Source organism: Macrobrachium nipponense, chromosome 22 (genome assembly GCF_015104395.2).
Source record: "Macrobrachium nipponense isolate FS-2020 chromosome 22, ASM1510439v2, whole genome shotgun sequence".
Lineage (NCBI taxonomy): Eukaryota > Metazoa > Arthropoda > Malacostraca > Decapoda > Palaemonidae > Macrobrachium > Macrobrachium nipponense.
Window position 1 is genome coordinate 52757104 of NC_087213.1, and position 12500 is coordinate 52769603.

Consider the following 12500-nt stretch of genomic DNA (forward strand, 5'->3'; position numbering starts at 1 on the left):
TCGTCATGTGTCGTCTCTTGTATTTATTTTATATTTGAATGAGCGTCAACGGTTGTCTGTTCGTAATTAATCCTACTTTTAAAATATATATAAGTCGGGCGTGACGACCTGGTTTAATCTACACCTTTCTGGTAATGATAAGGTTGGGAAGCCAGGTCACTGGACGGCGTGGAGTGGAGGGGGGGGGGTGGGGGGGGGGGGGGGGGGGGGTTTAGGGTCGGTCTCACGAAATCGGACGCCTAATCATATCGTCTTGTGATTATTTTTTTGACGTAACTGGGCACGAGAAATTTTTTCGTTATCCATTATTATTATTATTATTATTATTATTATTATTATTACTTGAAATTTAGGAACATCAAATGGATGAATTAAAAAAAACGCAAATAAATTTACTGAATAATCATTTAAAAGCTGATGTACATCTTTCCAAATACTTCCAGAACATTGTGTGATTAAACTGATTTCAATCATTTAACAAAAAGCAACTCTTCTAGTTGTCTGTAAAAGAAAACTATTGAAGTGGCTTTTGTCTGTTCAAACTTCGGATCTTTAAAACCTACTGAGCTAGAGGGCTGCATTTACCAACGTTCGATCATCAAACGTCCAATCTCACTACTAAATTTGCAGCCCTCTAGCGTAAGTAGTTTTTATTTTATTTAAGGTTAAATATAGCCGTCATCGTACGTCTGGCAATGATATAGGCCAGGCTACCAACGGGCCTTAGTTAAGGTCTCTTGGGCCGCGACTCATACAGCGTTATACCGAGGCCACCGAAAGGTAGATCTATTTGATGCCGCCGATGCGCATTTTTTACTTCTTTTTTTTTTTTTTTAAACAAAAAGCAACCCTTTTTTTAGCTGCTTTTCTGGAACTTTTTACGGCGGAGAAACTTTCCTCGTAAAACCCCGAATAAATCTGTCGAAAGAGAAGAATGAGAAACATTACTTGGAGCTTTTTTTTGTTTTTTGATACTTGAGAAACAATACTTCTACTTCCCAAGTCTCATCGTGGGAGGTAGACAGCGATGAGGAACGTCTGATGTAAACAAAGTTTCCTCCTCTTCTTCTTCTTCTTCTTCCTCTTCTTCTTCCTTCTTCTTCTTCTTCTTCTTCTTCTTTTTCTCCTTCTTCTTCTTCTTCTTCTTCTTCTTCCTTCTTTTATTCTTCTCATTCTTGTCTTCTTCTTCATCTTTTTCTTCTTCTTCTTCTTTTCTCTTCTTCTTCTTCTCCTTCTTCCTCTTTCCTCTTCATCTTCGCTTCTCACTTCGCTCCAATTCGTTCTTCGTTCTACTTCTTCTCGAGTCGCTAATTACGTCTTTCGCAAAATTACCTCCGCAAAAATACTACTTCTCTGTAATCTCCTTGAATTTCCCTTTGATTACCTCCTGCGCTTACGTCCTATAACCTGCCCTCATTATAGAGGCGGAGTCATTGCATCGGATTTTTTTTCCCATGCACGGAAAAACACAAGAGAGAATTATTGATGTTGCAGTTTATTTTATTTGTTTTTTTTCATTAAACTTTTTTTAAACTTTTACTAGATGTCTGATCTGCTTTAGTTATAGTCTCTCTCTCTCTCTCTCTCTCTCTCTCTCTCTCTCTCTCTCTCTATATATATATATATATATATATATATATATATATATATATATATATATATGTACGCAACGAATTGAACAGAATAGCACATCCGCTCCCTATCAGCAGCGCTTGCAGTCCGCCGCGCGGCCGAGTTGACGGGAGCGCATCAATTTCTATCGGGGGAGACGCCGAGAGAGACTGGAATAATCCCGAGGTGAAATTGGCTAGTTGGCAACTGCCGTCTCATTTCCATAATCCCGGGCCGGATAATTTCATTTCCCCACCCCCAATTACTGCAACTGCAAATGATTCTCCTAATTGTCCGAATGCGAGGGTTGTAGTATCTCTTCTCGCTCGTAGTTTTTTTTTTTTCTTTTTTTGCAAATATTGGCGTGTTCTTCAGGAAGACTTGAATTTCGAGGCAGCGGCCACCTTGGTGGGCCTGTTCCGAATGTATGTTCTTCTTCATTCATTATGTGGATAATAATAATAATAATAATAATAATAATAATAATAAAATAATAATAATAATAATAATAATAATAATATATTTTTATTGAATTTAATTGCTGCTACAATGCCAATTAAATTTAATAAAATCTGCTTAAATGAAGAGTTAATACCAATATAATATAATAATATAATAATAATAATAATAATAAATAATAATAATAATAATAATAATAATAATAATAATATTCTTTGGAAGCTTGAATTTCGAGTCATTGGCCTCTTTGATGGGCTTGTTCCTTATGAATAGGGTTCATCATCTTCTGTATAATAATAATAATAATAATAATAATAATCAATAATAATAATAATAATAATAATAATAATAATAATAATAATAATAATAATAATAATTCTGTTATTTAGCAAGTCTGTTTGGCGAGTTACTGGTCCCTATTTTTACCTTTCTCGATAATAGCCCTAATAACTCTGTTATTCGTTATATTTATAACTTCCTCGATGTTAATTCAATTCATTCTGTTATTCGACGAATCCGGTTGACGGGTGAATGGTCTTTTTTTATTATTTTTTTTAGCTTCATCGTTAATTATTCTAAAATAATAATTGCAGGTGAAAGCGAGCTAGATTCGTTAGGGCGTTTGAGTTTTTGGTCGCCGATGGGTTTAGCGACGTAACGCATCAATGGAAAGAGGAAGATATGCAAATGCAAACGGTGCAAGAAGTAAAATTGTCACAATGCTGACAGGTGATGATAATTGTAGATAATTTTGCTCCGGCAGTCGAATTACTTACATTTAATCTGGAGGTTTCAAATTGGTTGAGTTCGTGAAAGTCTACGGGAACTGCGCTGCATATTTCACTATGTGTGTGTGTGTGTGTCGTCGTCGCCATAAAAATGTATATTCGTGATATCGTAATATATTTCCTTCGTGATTTCGAAATATATCGTAGTATGTTTACTGCTGGATTTCATAATATATTTTTTACGTAATTTAGTAATATATTTTCTTGGTTATTTCTCAATATATTTTAATTTTAATTTCGTAAAAGATTTTCTTTGTAATTTCGTAATATATTATTATTATTATTATTATTATTATTATTATTATTATTATTATTATTATTATTATTATATTATTATTATTCATTATTATTATTATTATTGAAAATAATGGCTATTTCAGCTGCGTTATTTTGTATAGAAGTTTCTCTATTCTTCTTATTACTGACTTTTCTATTGTACTCAAATTGACTATTAAGACGTGGCATTTGTCAAATTGAATAAATCATACAAAATGCAGTATACAAATTGCATCTTAAGCTTAATCGACAATGATTAGACTTAAGATCCAATTTGTATACTGCATTTTGTATAATATATTCAATTTGACAAATACCACGTTTTTTACATGAATACCCCATTTTGTGTTTAATTGCCAATTTGAGTACAGAAGAAGTCAGTAATAAGAAGAAAAGAGAAACTTCTATATAAAATAAACGCCGACGAAATAGCCATTATTTTTCGATGATAAAGAATAATAATAAATAATAATAATAATATAATAATAATAATAATAATAATAATAATAATAATAAAACAATAATAATCAATAATAAGAATAATAAGCAAATAATAATAATTCTCTGGAATAAGACTAGCAGAGGGTTAATATTTCCAGGAGGGAAGATCTCACTGTCCGCACTATTCCTTCGTAGTAACCATGATTCCCATGACAAAGTACTGCAGAAGATGGCATGCTGTGTACCAACTCAAGAAAAGAGGCAACAGAATTAACCTATCTGATGTTCATGGACGACATCAAGCTGTATGGTAAGAGTATCAAGGAAATAGATACCCTAATACCAGACTGTAAGGATTGTATCTGGGGCACATCAGAATGGAGTTTGGAAATAGAAAAATGTGCCTTAGTCAACTTATACAAAAGGGCAAAGTAACAAGGACTGAAGGAATAAAAACTACCAGATGGGAACAATACCAAACACATAGATGAGACGGGATACAATACCTGGGAATAATGGAAGGAGGGGATATAAAACATCAAGAGATGAAGGACACGATCAGGAAAGAATATATGCAGAGAACTCAAGGCAATACTCCAAGTCAAAACTCAACGCCGGAAATATGATAAAAGCCATAAACACATGGGCAGTGCCAGTAATCAGATACAGCGCAGGAATAGTGGAATGGATGAAGGCAGAACTTCGCAGCATAGACCAGAAAACGAGGAAACATATGACAATACACAAAGCACTACACCCAAGAGCAAATACGGACAGACTATACATAACACGAAAGGAAGGAGGGAGGGACTACTAAACATAGAGGACTGCGTCAACATCGAGAACAGAGCACTGGGGCAATATATGAAGACCAGTGAAGACGAGTGGCTCAGAGCTGCTCGGAAGAAGGACTGATAAAAGTAGACGAAGACCCAGAAATATACAGAGACAGGAGAAAGACAAGCAGAACAGAGGAATGGCACAACAAACCAATGCACAGACAATACATGAGACAGACTAGAGAACTAGCCAGCGATGACACGTGGCAATGGCTACTGAGGGGAGAGCTCATGAAGAACCAGATATGTCCAAAGAACGGTAGATGGAAATAACATCTCTGCCATATGTAGGAAATGCAATACGAAAAATGAAACCATAAACCACATAGCAAGCGAATGTCCGGCACTTGCACAGAACCAGTACAGAAAGAGGCATGATTCAGTAGCAAAAGCCCTCCACTGGAGCCTGTGCAAGAAACACCAGCTACCTTGAAGTAATAAGTGGTAACGAAACACCAACCTGAAGGAGTGATAGAAAACGATCAGGCAAAGATCCTCTAGGACCTATGGTATCCAGAACAGATAGGGTGGTAACGTGCAAATAGACCAGACGTGACGTTGATTGACAAAATCAGAAGAATGTATCACTCATTGATGTCGCAATACATGGGACACCAGAGTTGAAGAGAAAGAGAGGGAAAAATGGATATAATACAAGATCTGAACATAGAAATAAGAAGGATATGGGATATGCCAGTGGAAATTGTACCCATAATCATACGAACAACTAGGCACGATCCCAAGATCCCTGAAAAGGAATCTGGAAAAACTAGAGGCTGAAGTAGCCCCAGGACTCATGCAGGAGAGTGTGATCCTAGAAACGGCGCACATAGTAAGGAAAGTGATGGACTCCTAAGGAGGCAGGATGCAGCCAGGAACCCCACATTATAAAATACCACCCAGTCGAATTAGAGGACCTTGTGATAGCAAAAATAATAATAATAATAATAATAATAATAATAATAATAATAATAATAATAATAATAATAATAATAATAAAATAAACTAATAGATTAATAATAATAATAATAATAATAATAGTTATTATCCATAAACCCATTAGCAAGTGAATGCCCGGCACTTGCACAGAACCAGTACAAAAAGAGGCATGATTCAGTGGCAAAAGCCCTCCACTGGAGCCTGTGCAAGAAACATCAGCTACCTTGCAGTAATAAGTGGTACGAGCACCAACCGTGAGGAGTGATAGAAAACGATCAGGCAAAGATCCTCTGGGACTATGGTATCAGAACGGATAGGGTGATACCGTGCAAATAGACCAGACGTGACGTTGACTGACAAAGTCAAGAAGAAAGTATCACTCATTGATGTCGCAAATACCATGGGACACCAGAGTTGAAGAGAAAGAGAGGGAAAAAATTGATAAGTATCAAGATCTGAAAATAGAAATAAGAAGGATATGGGATATGCCAGTGGAAATCGTACCCCATAATCATAGGAGCACTAGGCACGATCCCAAGATCCCTGAAAAGGAATCTAGAAAAACTAGAGGCTGAAGTAGCTCCAGGTCTCATGCAGAAGAGTGTGATCCTAGAAACGGCACACATAGTAAGAAAGTGATGGACTCCTAAGGAGGCAGGATGCAACCCGGAACCCCACACTATAAAATACCACCCAGTCGAATTGGAGGGACTGTGATAGAGCAAAACAAAAAAAAAAAAAAAAAAAATATCATTATTAATATTATTATTATTATTATTATTATTATTATTATTATTATTATTATTATTATTATTATTTTATTATTATTATTATTATTATAAAATTTCCCCTGAAAAAGGACTCATTAAGATAAGAAACAAAATTTACTTGCAAAGCAATTAGGTAATTAGTCGTCAAATGCTATCATTTTTGTCACTTCCATCTCATCCTGTCCTCGGCTAACAAGTTTATTGCCGGGTTTAAACAGCAGAAAATTGACAAAAAAATGTCATTCCAAATTGTTTTTGTTTTTATTTCGAGAGTGACCTCGCTTAACGTTGGTCCAGGTCATTTGGGTTAAGTGGAGCCGGGCTGATGTAATTAGAATTGTATTTTGTATTTTACGTATGTGTATATATATGCAGGAGCTAGGTACTATGTTGTATCCCTCTAAGTAAATGGGGATACAATCCACAATGATGTAAAATCCTTCTGTAGTTTAAAGAAATATATATTTCTTGCACAGGAACTCATTAGCCATAGATTCCTGTTACAAGAAAAATATATATTTTAACTACAGAAGGATTTTACATCATTGTGGATTGTATCCCCAATATATATACGTATATAGTATATATAGATATATATATATATATATATATATATATATTATACATACATATATATATATATGTGTGTGTGTGTATAAGGACATACACATGTATACTGACTCACTAATTCCAATAACTTTATCGCACCACTCTATGGAAATTCATAACATATTCGGCCTGGAACTTCCGACAAGTTATTCAGTAACTTCTTCCAAGTTATTTGATAACAGCAGCAGAACCGTTGTGCGACAAACACTGGGAAGACGGGGGGGGGGGGGGGGGTGGACTGGGAAAGGTCGTTTTAGAAAGGCCGAATATTGGCATTTATCAAACCAGGTTCGTCCTTTGTTCTCGCCCTACGGGGTCACTTCCTGTCAATCAGTCACTTCCAGAGCAGAGGCACGCGAGAGAGGAGGGTCCTGTCAACGAAGAAGTAAAAGAAGAAGAAGAAGAAGAGGAGGAGGAGGAGGAGATGAGGGGATGATAACTGGTTCGGATGGAAGGAAGAGTTCTCCCTGGAAAACTTTGGAGGTAGGCAAGTGTTGGAGGTTGCTATCTCGTGGCGGAGAAAAATGTTGAGGAAATGGAACGGCCCTCCATGAAAACATGAGAAGATGGAGAGAGTTGAGAAACTGATGAGTCTTCCAGGGGCACTGGAAAGCGTTGGAAGACCTGAAGAATCTTCCTTCCAGGGGCAATGGAAAGCGTTGGAGGACCTGAAGAATCTTCCAGGGGTAATTGAAAGTGTTGGAGGACCTGGAGAGTCTTCCAGGGGGAATGGAAAGCGTTGGAAGACCTGAAGAATCTTCCAGGGGCAATGGAAAGCGGTGGAGGACCTGGAGAGTCTTCCAGGGGCAATGGAAAGCGTTGGGGGACCTGAAGAATCTTCCAGGGGCAATGGAAAGCGTTGGAGGACCTGAAGAATCTTCCAGGGGCAATGGAAAGCGTTGGAGGACCTGGAGATTCTTCTAGGGGCAATGGAAAGCGTTGGAGGACCTGAAGAATCTTCCAGGGGCAATGGAAAGCGTTGGAGGACCTGGAGAGTCTTCCAGGGGCAATGGAAAGCGTTGGAGGACCTGGAGAGTCTTCCAGGGGAAATGGAAAGCGTTGGAGGACCTGAGGAATCTTCCAGGGGCAATGGAAAGCGTTGGATGACTTCCAGGGGCATGTGGAAAGCGTTGTAGGACCTGGAAAGTCTTCCTGGTTCAGCTTCCAGGGAAAGAGAAAACCAATAAGGGGAGACTTGTGAACCCTCCAGAGAAAAGGGAGATTGTAAAGGAGACTGGTGTAGCCTTCCAGGGAGAGGGAAGATTCTAATAATGATTGGTGTAATCTTCCAGGCAGAGGTAAGATGGTAAAGGGGTTTCGTGTAACCTCCCTGGTAGAGGGACAATTGTAGAGTGAGATAAATTGCCTTCTAAGAAATGGAAACGTATGATTGGAATTGATGAACGTTCCAGTGACTGGAAAAGTGTTCTGGAATACTAAGGAAGCTTCCAGTAGCTGGAAAAGTGTTCTGGAATACTGAGGAATCTTCCAGTGACTGGAAAGTGTTCTGGAATAGTGAGAAATTTTCCAGTAACTGGAAATGTGTTCTGATACGGTGAGGAGTCTTCCAGTGACTGGAAAAAGGTTCTCGGATAGTGAGGAATCTTCCAATGGCTATAAATGTGTTTTGATACGCTAACGAATCTTCCAGTGACTGGAAAAATGTTCTGGAATTCTGCGAAATCGTCCATTTACTGGAAAAGTGTTCTGGAATACTGATGAATCTTCTAATGACAGGAAAAGTGTTCTTGAATAGTGATGAATCTTCCAATGGTGAAAAGCGTTCTGAAATACTGATGAATCTTCCAGTGACTGGAAAAGTGGTCTGGAATAATGGTGAATCCTCCAAGAAGATAAAAAAAATGCTTTGGGAGTAGAGAAACCTTCCAAGGAAAGGCGGAAAAGTCTAGTAGCAGAGGCGTATGGTGAGACTCCCAGCGCCCGAGACGAGGAAAGTGTTTAAGGAAATGAGAGGGCTGCCCAGGGACAAGACTATTAGAGGAAAAGTTTTCGGGAGGTGGCGAGGTCTTCCAGGGGGCCCGTGGAAAGGGATGAGACAGGGAGAGAGAAGAGAGAGGAGATAAGTAGAGAGAGAGAGAGAAGGCGAAAGATAGGGGCAAGAGGCCAGCAGCGTCAATATTTCCGTGGAGAGAGAGAAAGAGAGAGAGAGTAGAGGAAAGGTCGTTTATTCTGTATTCCTTTGGAAACAGCGGCGGATATTTCAGGGGTGTAGGTCATCCGAAGGGAGCAGACTGCTGGAGAAGGACAGAAGGGGAATTTGATCCCAATAAAAGGAGGAGTTCCTCTGAAGGGGAGCACACGTTTGCACGATTCCAACAGCAAGGGAGAGAGAGAGAGAGAGAGAGAGAGAGAGAGAGAGAGAGGAATGATCAACTGAAAGCGCATAACACAATTCCATGCGGAGGGAAAAAATGCTGGTGTAAGACGGAAAATGGAAAAAGAGGAAAAAAAGAGAGAAAAGATGAAAGGACAACTCACACACACACACATACATTCAATTAACGAGGCAGAAGAAGAAGAAGAAGAAGAAGAAGAAGAAGAAGAAAGAAGAAGAAGAAGAAATAAGGTGAAAAAGGGTCTTAGAAAAAGCAATGGGGATGAGAATAAAACTTGGAGTGATGATACTCGCTAAGTGACACAAAGCAAATTAGTTTCAGGGGGGGGGGCCGCACGAGGCTTGCCTGTAATAGAGACTAGGACTCTGGAAGGGCTTGAAGGACCCCGGAAGGGCTGGAAAAACTCTGGAAGGGCTAGAAGGACATTGGAAGGGCTAGAATGACTCTGGAAGGGTTGGAAGAACTCCGGATGGGCTAGTAGGACCCCGGAAGGACTGGAAGGACCCTGGAAGGACTGGAAAGACTCTGGAAGGCTGTAAGGACTCTGGAAGGGCTAGAAGGACTCTGGAAATGCTGGAATGACTGTAAGGGCTGGAAGAGCTCTGGAAAGGCTAGAAGGACATTGGAAGGGCTAGAAGGACTCTGGAAGGGCTAGAAGGACTCTGGAAGGGCTGGAATGACTCTGGAAGGGCTAGAATGACTTGGGAAGGACTGGAAGGACTATGGAAGGGCTGGAAGGACTCTGGAAGGGCTGGAATGACTCTGGAAGGACTCCGGAATGGATTGGAAGAACTCTGGAAGGGCTAGAAGGCTCTGGAAAGGCTGGAATGACTTAGGAGGGGCTGGAAGGACTCTGGAAGGGCTGGAATGACTTAGGAAGGGCTGGAGGGACTCTGGAAGGGCTGGAAGGACTGCAATGATTCCACTGGCTCCCTGGAAGGACCCCAGTGGGGTCTCCTTGGGATAAAGAGTAGAAAAATGGCGATAGCTATAAGACGCTCTTATTGTACTTTGGGATTAGGGAGAGAAAACCGAAGGGGTGCAAAGTGAAAAAGAGAGCTAAAAGGAGTGATGGCTAGATACGGACCGTAACAGATAGAAATTGGAGGAGAAGAGAGAAGAAACGAGTGAAAGAGATAAAGGAAAAAATATATAAGTAGGTGGAAATGTGAAAATAGCAAGAGAATAAAATTTAGTTCTTATTGGAATGTTATTATCCATTATTTTTTCCATCGTCGTGATGTCTCTTGAAGGCCAGTTGTATCGGTAAATATGTGCAATTATCACCGATTATTATTTCTCTCCCTCTCGCAAATTTGATTAATCCTCGTCTCTCTCGCCGAAAAAAAACCTCACGACCCCTCTTGTGTGCGAGGGTCATTTATTACTTGTATGTTTTTCTCTTTCTTTTATTTTCGTGTTTTCTAACAGGAAGAGCATTACAACCCTTTGCAAATGACTTATGATATTCCCTGTCTGTTTCATTGACATTCTTAGGTTTTTTTCCTTGCATTTTTTTTATCTTCAAACTGAAAATATGGTCATTAACTTCCTCATGAGTTTTTATGTATTTGTTTTTAATCCTCAAACTGAAAGTCTTCATCATCTTAATGAGATTTTCTTGTCTTTATTTTTTATCTACAAACCGAAAATATACTCATTAACTTCCTATACGAGTTTTTATGTAAATTTTTTTTTATCCTCAAACTGAAAGTCTTCATTATCTTCATGATATTTTATTGTCTGTGTTTTATTTTATCTACAAACAGAAAATATGCTCATGAACTTCCTCATGAGTTTTTATGAAATTTATTTGTATCCTCAAACTGAAAGTCTTCATTTTTTTCGTTCCCTTTTTTTAACCTCAAACTGGGATGTCTTAATCTTCATGATGTTTTCTTGTTTTTATTTTTTTTTTTGCTCTCAAACCGAAAGAGTCCTTATACACTTCCAGTTTTTTTTCCTTTTTTTTTTTTACCCTCAAACTAAAAGTGTCCCCATTATATGACTTCCTATTTTTTTTTGTTTACCCTCAAACCGAAAATGTCCTCATTATATAACTTCCTATTTTTTTTACCCTCAAACCGAAAATGTCCTCATTATAGAACTTCCTATTTTTTTTTTACCCTCAAACCGAAAATGTCCTCATTATAGAACTTCCTAGTTTTTTTACCCTCAAACCGAAAATGTCCTCATTATAGAACTTCCTATTTTTTTCCCTCAAACCGAAATATATATCCCTGTTATATAACTTCCTTTTTTTTACCCTCCAACCGAAAATGTCCTCTTTATATAACTTCGCTTTTTTGTTTTTTTTACCCTCAAACCGAAAATATCCCTATTATCTTCCTCCCTGTCAAGTGTCGTTCGCATCCACTCATTTCTCTTCATTTTCTTCCTCTTCCCTGGACAGGTGCCGCAGGTAACCTCCTCCGCGGGGTGGACGTGCCCCTGTACGCCTTCGCGGGCGGCCAGGCCACCCTCAGCTGCTCCTACGACCTGCGGTCGACGAGGCTCTACTCCCTGAAGTGGTACCATAACGGTACCGAGTTCTACCGTTACGTTCCCACGGAAAGGAACCGGCCCATCAACATCAAGCCCAGCCTTAAGTTCTCTGTCACGGTAAGGAGAAGAAGAAAGCTTTCTCTCTCTCTCTCTCTCTCTCTCTCTCTCTCTCTCTCTCTCTCTCTCTCTCTCTCTCTCTCTCTCTCTCTGAGGCAAATAAGTTACCAAAGACGACTAGAGAGCCTGAACACGTATGGCTTAGAAACACGACGATTGCGAGGACAAGTAATAGAAACATTCAAAATACAGAAAGGCGTAACAAAAGTAGACAGTAAACTCTTCCAGACAGGAAATAATGGATGGAAACTAGAACTGAAGAGATGCAACGCATCCCATTGTGGGAACTTCTTCACTTGCAAGATATGTGGCACGTGGGATAAACTGCTACCAGAAGTTGTAAACAGCAACAGTATGGAAGTTTGAAAGAAATCTAGACAGAATCATTAGGACACTGTGAATGAATAGTAGAGATAAGCGAGCACTTGATGTCTCCTCGGATGGACTAACAAGTCTTTGAGACATCCTAATCCTTGTAAATCTCTCTCTCTCTCTCTTTCTCTCTCTCACTCTCATTTATTTGTTCCTCCTCTCCCCCCCCAAAACCCCTACTTTAATCGCTCTGGACTCTGGTCCCATAAGTTTCAATTCCAGGACAAGCAGGCAAGGCGACCTCATATCTCAGGATCTTAGGATCTCCTCCCCACACCTTCCTCTCCCCCTATCCTAACAGACCCCCCCCCCCCCACAATCCGTCCAAGCAAGGGCCTTAAGAGGATAATACTTTTAAAAGCCCAAATTTCTTTTAAACCCCAAATCGCTGAGTGAGCGAAATGCCTTCTTCTTCTT

General features: G+C 39.3%; 1 protein-coding gene across 3 annotated transcripts in view; it reads left to right on the top strand.

Annotated features, from left to right (window-relative positions):
* The window catches only part of LOC135198639 (uncharacterized), a 314250-nt gene that overhangs the window by 137462 nt on the left and 164288 nt on the right, over positions 1 to 12500 (top strand). For all 3 annotated transcript variants that reach the window (XM_064226412.1, XM_064226411.1, XM_064226413.1), the window contains one exon: positions 11503 to 11711. In XM_064226412.1, the coding sequence (XP_064082482.1) occupies positions 11503 to 11711 (209 nt within the window). The remainder of the gene's footprint in view (positions 1 to 11502; positions 11712 to 12500) is intronic.